This window comes from Exserohilum turcica, assembly GCF_000359705.1.
Source record: "Exserohilum turcica Et28A unplaced genomic scaffold SETTUscaffold_1, whole genome shotgun sequence".
Taxonomy (NCBI): domain Eukaryota; kingdom Fungi; phylum Ascomycota; class Dothideomycetes; order Pleosporales; family Pleosporaceae; genus Exserohilum; species Exserohilum turcicum.
The window spans coordinates 3338736-3352749 of NW_007359914.1; the positions used below are offsets into that span (position 1 = coordinate 3338736).

At 52.9% G+C, this 14014-nt stretch overlaps 5 protein-coding genes across 5 annotated transcripts; 2 read left to right on the forward strand and 3 right to left on the reverse strand.

Annotated features, from left to right (window-relative positions):
- Positions 1 to 474: 474 nt before the first annotated feature.
- On the reverse strand, positions 475 to 2476 carry SETTUDRAFT_134226 (uncharacterized protein). The gene is made up of 5 exons (XM_008022867.1): positions 2387 to 2476; positions 2322 to 2331; positions 1849 to 2266; positions 1013 to 1788; positions 475 to 950 (listed from the first exon to the last, which is right to left on the reverse strand). Exons 1-5 carry the CDS (start codon positions 2434 to 2436, stop codon positions 516 to 518), a joined length of 1689 nt encoding a protein of 562 aa, XP_008021058.1. The 5' UTR covers positions 2437 to 2476; the 3' UTR covers positions 475 to 515.
- A 3056-nt stretch (positions 2477 to 5532) lies between these two features.
- On the forward strand, positions 5533 to 6537 carry SETTUDRAFT_86138 (polysaccharide lyase family 1 protein; the record flags this gene model as incomplete). Its single annotated transcript, XM_008022255.1, has 1 exon — positions 5533 to 6537. The coding sequence occupies one exon, from the start codon at positions 5533 to 5535 to the stop codon at positions 6535 to 6537; it is 1005 nt and encodes a 334-aa protein (XP_008020446.1).
- Positions 6538 to 7035: 498 nt separating this feature from the next.
- On the reverse strand, positions 7036 to 8071 carry SETTUDRAFT_162629 (uncharacterized protein). Its single transcript, XM_008022868.1, has 2 exons — positions 7654 to 8071; positions 7036 to 7596 (listed from the first exon to the last, which is right to left on the reverse strand). Exons 1-2 carry the CDS (start codon positions 8010 to 8012, stop codon positions 7188 to 7190), a joined length of 768 nt encoding a protein of 255 aa, XP_008021059.1. The 5' UTR covers positions 8013 to 8071; the 3' UTR covers positions 7036 to 7187.
- A 353-nt stretch (positions 8072 to 8424) lies between these two features.
- Positions 8425 to 10402, forward strand: SETTUDRAFT_162630 (uncharacterized protein). Its single transcript, XM_008022869.1, has one exon. It carries the CDS (start codon positions 8531 to 8533, stop codon positions 10163 to 10165), a length of 1635 nt encoding a protein of 544 aa, XP_008021060.1. The 5' UTR covers positions 8425 to 8530; the 3' UTR covers positions 10166 to 10402.
- A 2754-nt stretch (positions 10403 to 13156) lies between these two features.
- SETTUDRAFT_30617 (uncharacterized protein) lies at positions 13157 to 13714 on the reverse strand (the record flags this gene model as incomplete). The annotated part of the gene is made up of 1 exon (XM_008022054.1): positions 13157 to 13714. The coding sequence occupies one exon, from the start codon at positions 13712 to 13714 to the stop codon at positions 13157 to 13159; it is 558 nt and encodes a 185-aa protein (XP_008020245.1).
- Between the last annotated feature and the right edge of the window lie 300 nt (positions 13715 to 14014).

Below are 14014 nucleotides of genomic sequence, written 5' to 3' on the forward strand. Positions count from 1 at the left end.
TTAACTCAGTTACCTTATCTAACTGTTTTTTCTATATAATAACTAATATATTATATATAAAGATAAATACTAAGACTAAGTATACTATAACCTAGATAAACTTTTAGAGAGTTATAGCTAGACCTTATGGAATATCAAGCTTAACCTACCCTAACTCCACCCCTACTTATCCGCTTTTCAAACATACACTACTTAATTACATGCACTACTAAATCTCATGTTATAATTTGTAATAGAGCCTCGATATCTAAAGTGTTCTGCTATACTTCTTTTATGCTTTCCTACCTATCTTCTATAGAGAAACCCTTTCATTACCTTATTACGCTTATATACTAGTACACCCTAATACCTATTTCTCTATTCGTCAATCGATTATATAATTTAGCATGTACGAGAACAATAACAACAGAGAAATAAGAGAAAGTATATCTTGATACAGATAGTAGAAGGGATCGTAGGAAAATAAAATTTATGATAGGATTAGATTGTGAATTTCGGGTAAAGAGGCTATGAAATCAAACCTTGGAGTCGCTATTTCCCTCGGCCTTTGGCACATGTTCCTCTCCAGTAATACTCTCATTACCCATGTCCCAGTCCTGTGCCAGGTCCTCGAGCGTCCTGCGCTTCGTCTCAGGGATTAGCATCGTGGAGAAGATACCGGCGAACATAAAGGCAGAGAAGATTTGCATAACATGGTTGAGCCAGGGGCTAGGGTTAGCCTTGGTAGGGTGGCCGCGAGTGCGGAGGGGTGCAATAGCGCCTTGAGCGATGATGGAACCGATTTTGCCAGAACCAGCGGAGATTCCATGAGAGGTGGAGCGGTAGCGAGTTGGGAAGCACTCGCCAGGGACGATGAAGGTGGTGGTGTTGGGGCCCCAGTTGAAGAAGAGCTGGATCAGGACGTAGATGGCCAGCATGGCGTGGGAGCTGAGGTGCTTAAAGGCGAAGCCCTGTTTGAAGTTAGCTTAGCCATTTCTTTCTTCACTTGCGTCATGACAAGGCTTTTACGAACCCAGATGATGAAGAGGATGGTAAGAAGTGTAAAGCCAGCGAGTTGGAGAGGCTTGCGACCAACAGTATCAATAGTTGCAACAGCAAGCCAGTATCCAGGAATAGCGCCAGCACAAACTAGGATGGCGTTGCCGGCGGCAATATTGTACAGCTTGAGGTACAGGTCGTCGCCACTGGCGTAACCAATGGCCTGCAGGACAGTCGACGAATTCAGACCAAGTCCATAAAATGCAACATCGAGGAACAGCCACGACATGGCAGTGCCAAAGAGGATCTTGCCGTTGCGAAGCTTGCCGTAGAACCTGAAGAAGTCACGGAAAGAGGCCTTGGGAACGTCGAGCTGGGCAACAGACACACGGCGTGCAGCAACCTGGGTGATCTCGTCGGGGTTGCCCTCGCCGTGCTTGCCAGAGAGGTATTGCTTCGCGTCTTCGTTTGCCTTTTCAACGTCACGCGCGACGTCAAAGGTGTACCTCGGCGTCTCGGGGATGGTAAGACGGTAGTAGAGGGCAATGCAGGCAGGGACGATACCAATGCCGATCAGGGCGCGCCACATCTTGTCGACGGCGACCTGGCAGTCGCCGGTGCAGGAGTCGTAGCCCTTGGCCTTGACCAGCGTGCCCTTGAAGCCGGCGACGAGGCACAGCATGACGAGGGCACCGCCGAGCTGGCCGAAACCCTGCATTGCGAAGACGGCGCCCATCATGGCTCCACGCCACTTTGTAGTAGCGAATTCCGAAGTGATGATGGAAGAGAGTGGGTAGTCACCACCAATGCCTGGTACAGTCAGCAAGGCGCAGGGCAGAAGAGGTCGACGTGTAAGTATGCAAGACTCACCAATGCCCATGAGCACGCGCCAGAAGATGATGAGACCAACAACCGAAGTGCCTGGGCCAGGACCAACGAGCGACTGTGCGAGCGTGGCAACGATGATCAGGATCAACTCGAGTCCATACATCTTCTTACGGCCAACAATGTCGGCAAGCGCACCGAAGCCAAACTGCCCGAGCACGGTACCAGCCGACGTGGCGAGCTTGATGGCCGTGTCCTGGGGCGTGGTAAGCGTGCCCTTGTGGTCTTGCTTGTACACGATGCCCAGCATGATGGTCAGGAGGGATACGCAGAAGATGTCGTAGCTGTCGGTGAAGAAGCCGGTACCGGCGACCAAGATGGCGCGCACATGGTACCAGCCAAAGGGGGCCTTGTCGATCTCGGCGAGCGCAAGGCGTCGTCGCTCGTTGGGATCTTCTATGTGCTACAAGAGGTCAGTGTCTGGCAAAGGGTAGTGCGTGCGTGCCACTGGGACGGACGGCAAAGTCACTGAGACAGTGTTAGCGAAAGCGGGCCGTGAGGAGCCATGATGGCGCACGCTTACTTGTTGAAATTGTGGAAGGCAGCATTGCCGCCAGACGTCTTTGCAGTCATTTCAAGAATGCACCAAGCTCTTGGGGTTGCTTCTGCAAAGCTTGGTCGCGGAAAAGACGGGCGAAGGAGCTGGAGGCCAAGTAGCAGCGAGTGCACAGCCAAGCTATATACCTGGGGTCAAGCACCGCTGCAAGGCTGCATGGCAAGCTTATATTGCGAGTAGCGCAGCCAATCCAGGGGGCTGACAGGAGCACGCGCACGAGATTTGGCCTGCTATCGTGGGTGCGCCCGCTGAAGGAGCGCAGAAAACGCCCTCGTCGACGGCCAGGCCGCCGGGGCGCTGGAGGATGCATGTTCTTGGCGCCTTCAATCGGCCCCGTCCGATGGTTTAGTGTGGTCATGGCTGTGGCGGATCCCGTGTCGAGTGAAGGCGGCGTTGCAGGCGTTGGCGACATGGACGTTGGAGGCCATCCATTTCCCCACGTGGCCGCTAGCGAGGCACGCCCCGGTCACGTGCTCCCCCCCCCCGCCCCCCACCATTCCCCTTCCTGCGCACACGAGCGAAAGCTTGTCCGCCCCCCAAGCTTTGCGGTGCGACGCCTCGGCCCTCGATTGCCTCTTTGCGACCCATCCATGGATGCCATTGCCGCGGGCTTTCTCTGGCATTGGGGCGCGTCTTGCTCAACCACAAGGCACTGCTCGCCGACAACATGCTCTTCCACCGCTCTCGCGCTTCCACCCACGCCGCAGCCCTCGATCCGCTCCGTCGAGACATAGCACGCCGCCACGCTGAATAGCTCAACATGCTTCCGGCTGAGAAGCCATGCATGCGGTTGCTCTGCCCGCCTAGCTGCCTTTTGGGCATGCATTTTCTGGGTCATTGGCGCTCCGCCTACCGAGATCCCGCCATCACGGCCGTGTCACGACTCGATGATTGGGCCGCCATGAGCAAATTTCAATGTGGCGAGCCATCAGCGCTGGGGTCTTACTGCATGGGGACGCGTGTGGGCATTGTGCTGCACTGCTCGAGTGACGGGCATGAAATGCGATTGGAGCTGAGCCAAGTTACGAGCCGCTTCTTTCCCGTGGACGCGGTATCCAGTGACAGCTCTGCACGTGGGAGGCAGCTGACATGTCATTGACGAGCTCATTCGGTTGCTGTGGGGATTCACTGGCCAGGCCATGAGATTGGTTTCCTATGGGTGCCACTCAACCCATCCAACATGTGCCAATAAACATCATGCTATTGCTTTCCGTTCCGTGACAAGGACGCCTCCTGCAGCGTTGCTGTATCAAGCAGACTTGCAGGGTATTCGCATCAGGGAAGCGTCAGACTTGGGGTTGCAATTGCTTACATCGCTGACTGCCCATCTCCTCTGCTCTCTCTGCATGTTTCTTGTTGGGAACTTCAAACTTTCGGTGCTTAGCCTTCGGCTTGCCCTGAGTACGCAGTTGATATACTGCATTGCCCTTCCAACAAACAAAGATATCACCTAGAAAAATACATCATGCCTGATTACAACGTTTCTCTTCTTTTCTGAGCATCAACACCTCGAGCGCAAATCTTAAATAGGGCTGCGAGAGAGCTGAACTGGCGCTGCTCGTGGGCATAGAACCTCTTTGTTACTTGCTGCTAATTGGCAGGGCAAAACACGATTCTGGTTGCAGTGCAACTCTGCATTCGTGTTGTGATAAGGTTCCTGGCGCTGACGTTGGTTTTGGACTAGGGTACCCTTTTCCTGGGAACATCGGCACGACCCAGCTTGTGGGAGACACTAGGGCGATTTTTCGGACCAGTGCCCGGATATCTCCTGCAGCAGGGAGCTGAATTTCATCTTGGTTTCTAGACAAGAGTTGGGAAGAATTCAAAATTTCTACTCTAGAATCCACATGTCTAATATGTTGGTTCTATCCTTGCTTCCATGAGTCAATCAATAATCTTTCCAAGTGGTGACTCTTGTTGGATGTTCAAGGCATCATGTGGCCAAGCCTGCAGCAACCTCCCCTGTGGAAAATACTCATAATCAGATCACACCAGCATGTGGCATCTTTCAGAGTGAAGATACTTACAGAATGTCTCGAATGACACTGATGAGGCAGTTTTGTGGACTTTAAATTCAGGCAAGTTTCCACGACATCTAGTGTGGCCATTCCAAGACCGGTGTGACATTACAAAGGAGACTTTCTTCGTATGGTACTATGAACATGGCGTCCTAGCCACAAAAAGCGGAATGAACCTATTTTGGTTATCCCGTGAAATCCACTAGACGCTGCTACGTACTGAAAACAGGATTGTGGCATACTGCAGACAGACGTGATCTTTCGAACAAGATTTTATCAGTTAATGGATCCACATCCATCCTTCCAACGAGCTCTTACCACCGACATTTAGACGGACCTTGTGCTTTTTTCTCTTTTTTTTTTGAAAATAAGTGTGAGTTGGAACCTCTGACAAGATAGAGAGGTGATTGAATATGTGGCAGTGATTCGTGAGAGGAGCTCGAGATAGCCGGCTGCGATGAACACTCCAGCAACAGTCAGGGCTTCTTCTTACAATGCATCCAGATATGCATGTAAACATCTAGCTCAAGTGTTTATCGTCCAGCTGCACAGAAGTCTATATAAACAAAGATGAAGACATATGTCCTTTCCAGTACACCGCCCATAACAAAAGCAACGCGGGAAAGGACAAGATGCGGGTAAAAGTCGATGCCAAGCTGCATACCCCAAATTTCCCCGCTATCTGGACTGCCCGTGTCCCCAGCCCTACGTACTGTATCAGCCACGCGAGGCATGGCGCTACAAAGTTCCACCACTCACCACCACCACGTCAAGCCACAACTTCAATATGTGGCATCTTCATTTCAACCCCAAGGCAAACTACTCATTGGCCAAGATGAGCCAAGCGATCATTCAGCAGCACAGCCATGGCATGTGCCTACTACTAGAGGTTTTTGAATCTGCTTTTCTATGCGCCAAGTGGCAATTTGCCGGAAGAATTGAGCATGGGAACTGCAGCACTCGCGATAGCTTGCGCCTCCAAATTCTACATGTCCATCATCATGGACCATAAAATGGAACTAGTATCGCTCGTGAGGCGGCACCGAGCTGATCAGTTTAATCCACATCTTCAGTCGCAATCTGATACAGGTCAAGATGAAAGTAACCATCATCTCCCTGTGTTCTCTCGCTCTATGTGTATCTGCCGCACCAGCAGGTGCCGACTTCAGCCTTGTCGGATTCGCAATAGACAACCCAATCGGCACCACTACTGGCGGCCAATCCAAGCATGGCAAAAGCGTCACTGTGAGGACGGTCGCCGAGTTCATCAGCGCAGTCACCAGCACGGAGCCGCTTGTCGTCTATGCCAAAGGCGACTTCAACCTCACGTCTCGAGTCCAAGTCGGGTCCAACAAGTCGCTCCTGGGCGTGGGCAAAGGAGCTCAAATCACCGGCTCAGGTCTCAATATTTACAATAAGACCAACGTCATCATCCGCAACATTGGCTTCACATCCATTGCCGACGACGCCATGACAATCCGCAACAGCACACGCATCTGGATTGACCACAACGAATTCACCAGCGGCAACTTCCCCGCGCTGGGACCAGACGCCTTTGACGGCCAAATCGACATCATCCGCGCCTCGGACTGGATCACTGTATCGTGGAACTACTTCCACGACCATTGGAAGAGCTCGCTCGTCGGCAACAGCGACGCCTTCCGCGACATCGACCAAGGTCACCTCCACGTCACATACCATCACAACCACTGGCGCCACGAAGGCACTCGCGGGCCTGCCGGTCGCTTCGGTCACCAGCACATCTACAACAACCTGTACACCGACTTCCTATATCAAGCCATCCACTCGCGAAGCGACAATCAGGTTCTCGTCGAAGCAAACGTCTTCAGAGGAAACACCCGCGAAGCCCTGAGCACCTATGGCCTCGTCATCCCCGAAGACAGTCCCAATACGAGTCCTGACGGCGACTTTGAAATCGATGGGTTTGCCAATCTCGGTGCGAAAAACGACTTTGGGTCTGCGGGTGTGAATATCACTCAAGTCGGCAATTTTACCACGGCACCGTACAGGTACAGGCTTACGCCGCTGTCGCAGGTAGAACGGGTCGTTGAGAGTGGTGTGGGGTTGGGCAAGACTTGAAAGGGTTGAGCGTTGGTGGCGTGTTTGGGGCAGTATAGATTTAATGTGCTTTTGATATAAAAGCCGTTTCATTTCATGGGGGGGGCGGCCAAAAGTAGAATTTCATCACATCTTTGCCATGGTCATTGACAATTCTTTTTTGCTTCTTTTTTCCCACTTCCTCGGATCTTACAGAGTTTGGAGTCAAGCTCAATATTGGGTTTGGAGTTGGGGTTGAGTGTGATGTTGTCTCAGTCTCAGTTGTAGACTATGTTGACATGGTTTGACGAATCCCGTACAAACTACAATGAGTGACTAGAGACGAGGGTATACTGCGTGCCGTGTGTAAGGACTTCAAAACTGCTGCGACTTGAAATTCGAGTAAAATTAAAGGGGTGAAATGTAGTAATGAGATTGCGCAATATTTGTGAACCTGCCGGGTGATAGGAGCCCGTTCAACTTTGCCCATGTATTTTTTTGGATGTGACACCCATACTTGGTCGATTCGCGAATAAGCCAAAAATCATGAGATTGCGCAGAGTATGCCAATTCTATACCTCACAGTCCCGAACACAAGGTTCAATTCAATGGTCGTCACAAGTCGTTTGACAGGCTCTTGAATCAACCGTAGCCGTACTCTACACAAACATACACTATCAATACATACAGACTTAGGGATGCGCCGCAACCCCGCCCATGGGTCTCTGTCCCTGTGGATTATTGGGCGCAACAGGCTGCAGCTCTTCGATTGCCTGGTCATACTCGTTGCTGCTCATCTCGGCGCTGGCACCCTCATCCTGCTGTCCACTGAACATCTGGGCGCGCATGGCCGATTCATCCTCAATCTGCTTGGTGGCCCAGGCCTTCCAGTTCTCCCACTGTCGGTCCTCGAGCTCCATGCCAATCTCCAGAGGGCCCTTGCCAAAGTACGCGCCCACGTGTTGGGCTTCTTCCTTTGCAATGCGCGAGCGGATTTCGGAGAGGTGGCGGTGACGGTAGAATTCGCGGCGGGCGAGGTCATAGGCCGAGGCTTTGGAGAGCGAGGCGTGCTTCATCAGCCACATCTGGCGCTGGACGACGCTTCATGGGGTCAGCACAGGTAGTCACGAGAAGCAGCATGTCGTCGGGGCGGCCCACCTCTCGCCGTCTAACTGCTTTCCTGGCTGCACAATCTTGCTCCAGTCGTAGTTCTTGGAGTCGTTTCCGCTGTCCTCAACCACCAGCCTCGGCCGGGCCAGTTCCCATGGGTGGTCGCCAAAGAAGTCGGACCGCAGCTTGTCTTCGGGATATGCAATGGGGAGCGGCTTGAATAGTTTGCTTGCCTTGCGCGCCTTTCGCATCTTGGGTATGCGCAGCACCGGCCTCGCGAGCGTCTCGCCCGGCGGTATGTCGCCAATGACATTGTACCATTGCGGCAGGTCGGCGTTGCGCTTCGAGTCGAAGAGGGCCTTTGCCGTTTGGCGGACGCGGAGAGGGCGGAAGTCGTAGCGGCCCATGGCGGGCAGTGTCGATGACTGTGTGCCCGCAGGAATGATCACATGCAGCGGCAGCCTGGGGAGTCTCGGAGGGGGCAGCGCCGGCGCGGGAGGCACAATGGGTCGTCGATATGTCGTCGAGGTGGATGCCCGCGCAAACTCCGGCCATGCAGTTTTTGCCAAGACTTCGCGACGTGGGAAATCTTTGGACGGCGCATGTGCATGTGCGGGCATCGACGCTCCACCACCAATTGCCCCCCCGCGCCGCTCTCTACCAAGCTCTCCAATGGGCTCCTTGTAGTCAATTGTCGTTGCTGCCACCAAGGGAACTCGTCTGAACGGCCGCCGCTGGACACAATGCTCGACCTCTCATGTCCCTCTTCCGCACCCTCGATCGGGCCTCCGCAGTCTCGAATACCGCCCGCCCACGCCCGTGTCTTTCCTTTCTATGCCCGGCCCTGCACAGGAGACCGCCAACGAGAAGGTTCGGCCGCAAGGCGATAGACAATGCCCCGCCACGGGCAGCGCCGACGGCTTGCATGGACACGTTCTTCATCCGCGCATTGGTGCGGGCGGCGTCGTGCCCCAAGCATGCAAGGCAGCCATGCTCAACGCTTCGCGGGGTAGACGCAGCTCCACACAAGCAGAGCGCCATGCGGCGGAGCAGCTCCTGGTCCCGGCCTGACGAGAGTGCCTCCAAAACGAGGCCACGACGAAAAGGCCCGCTGAACAAAGTCAAGAGCTTCGCAGAGAGAGAACTCCAGGCATTGGTCGACTACTATGGCATGGAGCTCGACACCGGGCCTGAGCAAGACATCGTCCCAGACGACGGAAAGCTGATTTGGAACATTGGAGACAGCCACGAGCCCTGGCCCCTCCGCGACCCCGCAGACGCTACGCATATAGAAAAGCTGGAAAAAATGCTGCAAGACGATGAGGCGCCACATGACGACATGTTCGCGACATACAAGAACCTGCCGTCGCCCGGAGTCGTATATCTCAAGAACGACACCATACGAGCACTGCTCCACCACCTCGCCATCGTGGAACGTCCTACCATACCCGCAATGCAACGCTTCCTCTCTATCCTCGACGACATGAAAACTGCACACATACACATTCTTCGTTCAGAGTGGACTTCGGCAATCCACCTCTCTGGAAATGCAATGCGCAAGGTGTCTGGAGACAGCCTCCAGTCAGCTCTCCAGATTTGGCGCGACATGGAGCACCGAGCTAGTATAAGAGGCGGCTACGTAACGTTCAATGTGCTCTTCACCGTGTCCGTGAAGGCGGGAAAGTATACCCTTGCTGAAACCTTCCTAAAGGAAATGCAAGCCCGAAAATTGCCCATGCATCGGCACCACCGTGTATCGCTCCTCTACTATTATGGTGTTTTGCAGAATGGCAACGCGGTGAGGAAGACGTACCAAGAGCTAGTCGCAGCTGGGGAGATAGTGGACACGGTCGTCATGAATGCCGTGATAGCATCCCTGTTCCGCGCAGGAGAGCCTGCAGCTGCGGAGCATGTTTTTGAGCGCATGAAGCGCCTCCATGCCCTGCGCGCCTCGCCTGCTCCTGGCCACAGGTTCTTCAATCGCAATTGGCGTGACCGTCGTCTTTTAGGAATGCACTTTAGAGACGAATCATGGAGGCTGAGTAAAGAGGGCAAGGAAGACGAGTTGAAGCGGCTGCAGGACTTTGCGCCTATAGCACCCGACTCGCGAACTTATGGTGTCTTGATCCGTCATCATGCCGGAATAGCAGGCAATATCGATCGCGTCCACGAATTGCTGAAAGAGATGAAGTGGAACTCTGTGCCGCTTGACGGGACCATCTTCATCGTCATGTTCCATGGCTTCAACGCCTTTGGTGGCGTACGCTACTCTTCTTGGACGGCCTCGAAACTTGAAAGGATCTGGCAGCGCTATCTAAGGGCGCTCAACGAAGATCTAGAACGAACGTGGATATCCAGTCTCTCTGTCATTGCGGCACTCAGGGCTTTTGCGAGGTGCACGTCTCCAGAGAGGACGGTCAAGGCTTGGGAAGAAATCCGCAACATGTGGACTGCTGACGAGCAAGAGTTGGAGACAGTGTTGCTCGTGCTGAGGAAGCTGGTGCCGAGTCAGTTGGAAGCCCGAAGACCAGGCTTCTTTGATAGCAGACGGCCGTCTTGAATCGACCACGATAATCTGACGTTTCGGATGTACGCGTACTCGTATTGTGTGATGGAAACGGCATGGTGTCTCCTGCTAGTCATTTGCAGATCTCGCAAATCTTTTCCGCCAGTTAATCATCCACATACTAAGCAGCTTTGCTACTCCCTAACAAAACAGAGGCGACGGGAGACCAGGGTTGCGAACGCGATTCCCAGTTTCGTGCATATCAGAACCGGGAGGTGAGGACCTTGACTCACAAAAAACCACCAGACAGGCGCACCACGTGCGTTTGCAACTGTCGGTCAAACACATATAGCCGTTACGCCATGAGATACGCCAGATAGGAGTATAAAAGACCGAGAATAATCTTGGCCATGTGTCGTTCTGGCGCGCTGATCTGACACTTGAAACAGTCCTTCATTTACCGTGGCTGCGGCCCAGTCGCTCAGATACCCACACACTCGCACACACTGAAATGACCCACTCGCCTTACCCCACGATACCCATCTCCTGTCACATACTTGTTCTTGGCGCACTTCTCATCGTGGAAAGAAACTTGTCATCGCAATCTGGACTATGCTTGGTTTCCTGGCTGCTTTCTTTCTCCCGGCGGCTCTGTATGTCGGGCATAGCACGGAAAAGTGAGACTCGGCCGCGGGGTACTGTACTAGATAAACTATATTTGTAAGACCGAGACTATACTTGTGAGGAGAAATAGCGAGCGATAAGGTTCTGTCCCTTTCCACGGCTTGGAAGGGGATTTTTCCATAAGTGAATGGCAATTATGGATCGAGAGGGTGTAGGAGCGTAATGAGAAGAAGAATGAATAAGTGGGGTTTTATCTAATGTAGCCATGTATAGACATATATGTATCCACTCAGTACCAGCAGGCAGTTATCCAGTAAAATAGGACATCGTATATACTGTGCCTGAGTAGTGGTAAGACCGTTATTGCGCCGCAGAGGCGCTGGCTTGCGCATCGCTGTTGCTTCATATTTCTCCACACACACACACACACACATACGTTGCTTGTGATGGACTTGAGAAGCGGTTTCCACCCTACCGTCCAATTCTAGGAAGTGAGACTGCACAATAGGGGTTGGAAACTGCTTCTCAAATCCCTATCATATCCTTTTCTTCTTCGATGGTTGCGTACAGCAATGCCATAAATATGGATTCTACAGCCTATTGGCATTTTGCAACGGAATCCATACCCAGTGGTTATCAAGCCTTCCCATTCTTTTCATATCGCCCCTTTCGTCCTGAATGCTCAACAAGGCAATCTCGAGATATTCTGAAATGTCCAAAACTCGTAAACATGGGTGTATATACTGTTCGTTGCTATGTGTGTAGGTATATAGTACTAATCTCATACATTGTTCAAACAAGGCATCTTCAAAGCCCAGTGTGGTAGCGGGATCAGAGTCATGCAGAACAAGGGCCTGCCTAGAATCTCAAATCAACCAGGTAGATACAATGCGTCCCATGAACATGGCAGTCATTGCCGGCTGGATTTTTTTTTCTTTCCGGACTCACCCACACGTGGTGTACATAGTCAGGTCCCCAGTCAAACATGCATATGCATAGCGGGGGCAAACACAGGGTCCTGTACCCGAGCGAATCAAAGTAGCCTCAACAAACACGGCATATAGATGCCGGTGAGGATGTGTGAAGAATGCAAACACTAAAGGGTGCAATGCGGTGAGCGCTGGCCGGCGATGCGACGTTCAGCGTGTCGGGATCGGCATGGTGGACCCGATGGCGAGGAGATAAGGGGGCATGGGGAAGATGCACATGTGATGCACCCGCTTTTTCTATCGCTGTAGTTGGTGTCGGTGGCGAGATGCATGACGTCGGCAGTGAGGAAAGGTGTTTGTATGTGCAGTGGGTGGTCTGGGTATGGAAACAAGGTGGGGACAATGGGCGTTTTACATGGTGGAGGTCAATGACGATGGATGCTTACTTGAATGGATGCTGGGTTGGACGCCCCCATGCAGCTTTTCAGACCTGCCCGCGTACGGCATCGAGCGGCTTTTTGGCGTCGCCGTCGACTGCCGATACATGGACGGTGTGTGTGTTTTGGAATCCTCAACGCCATGTCAGAGACTAGGAAGAGCAGCCAGGTTTTTCAAACCTTGCAGTGAATATGAAAGTCATCCACAGGTCGTAATATATTGTCATGTTTTCGATAACGATCTAGGTAGTACATATCTATTGGACCCCCTTGCATGTAACGCCCCGTTTGTGAATGCTTGTCGTATCACTCATCACTTGGTAAGATGGTCGAGTGATCAGTGGCTCGCTACACCTACCAGTTTACCTTTATCCAAACATACTCAAGTATGCCAATCTTACGGCTGAACACCACAGAGACGCTCGCGGTGCACGTGTGGCCTTCAGCTACGAGTTGTCGTATGATGCATGAACTCTATTTGCCATGTCAAACTAGTTACATGACTCTTGCGAGCGAGCTGGCTGGTCATTGTTATTACCAAGCTGAGTCTTGGTGTAGTTTGCCCTGGCTGGGGGGGGGATTGGCGTACTGCAAGGTACGCGTGTACTTGGAGGCACGGCATTGCGGGCACACGGGTATTACTCAGTCCGGGACGACAGCATGGCCGTCACGAGCATCGACTTGACACAAGACACACGTGTATTGTATATACACTTGGTCGAATGGTGTAATGAGAGTGGGTGACGTAGACGTCGTCACGTGCATCCAACACACAGCACGCCCCCCTGCGCCACAGCGAGGGGCGGGCTATAACCAACGTCCCTTAACGCCAGTAACATGAATCAAGGAGCCACGTACTGTTTACCGGTAAGTAGTTTCAGCTCCAGGTGTAGTATTATTATCATTGCTGTAGAACTCCCCACTTGGCGGAGCCAGCGGGCGCTTGATCGCCCGGTCTGCCGAACAATCCATTGTTCACAGTCAAAGCGCGCGAACGGTCTCGGGGATGGGTGAAACTTGTAGGCGCGCACTCACCACGAAATGCCTCTCAGACTTTACCACGGCTGGATTTCGGGGCCCGGATGGCTCTTGGCATGATGCCGCGCACGACTTATCTCCTGGGCCTTTCCGTGTAAGCCGCTGACGTCCAAGTCGCCATTTCTGCCAGCTGCACAGACTGCCAATTGAAAGCTGGGTGCTCGGATACGTGTGTTATTCGGGCAGACGTGGTACTCGGCGTCCGAGTACGGGCAGCTCAGTAGACTCACGTACAATACAGAGACAGGTACAATTCCTTCGCAAGCCAGCAGGCCCAGGGAGCTCGCACGCAAAGTCAATATAATCAAAACAGCGTCTGGGGTGGAGTCGAGCGGTAGCGTTGTTGCTGGAGGGGCCTCTTTTTTTCTTCTCTTTCCACGAGCAATTACATAGGCCCAAGGCCGTTGGTGCTGGGCCCCGAAGTCAGGCCGTGGCTGGATGGGGCGTGTACAAAGAGTCAGTAGGTTGAATGGGTCCCATGGGCCCATGTCTCTGTTTAGAGGGCCCCGCCAGCGCCATCGGGCCGCCGATAACGCAGTCTTTCCTGTAGCGGCGAAAAGAGCGAACGGCGGCATTCGAGAAGCCGGGTAGTATACAATACTCAGGTGCTAGGTGGCCATGTCTCAGACCACGCAGGCTGGTGGAAGAGTGCAACGATGCGGCAAGGCGCGCCGGTGCTTATCCACGGCTCGTGACAGTTGTTGGGTAAGTAGTCATTTGCGTCTTGCAAGTAGCGTATCTGCAAAGACTTGCATCATGCCCGTGTGTGGCGTGGCAATGGCGGCCCTGGGGGATCCCAGGTGTCTTTGTATGGCTGCTACCTACATGTACGCGCCGTGGTTAGGGTGCTTCAGATACTAAAATCGCAGCATGGT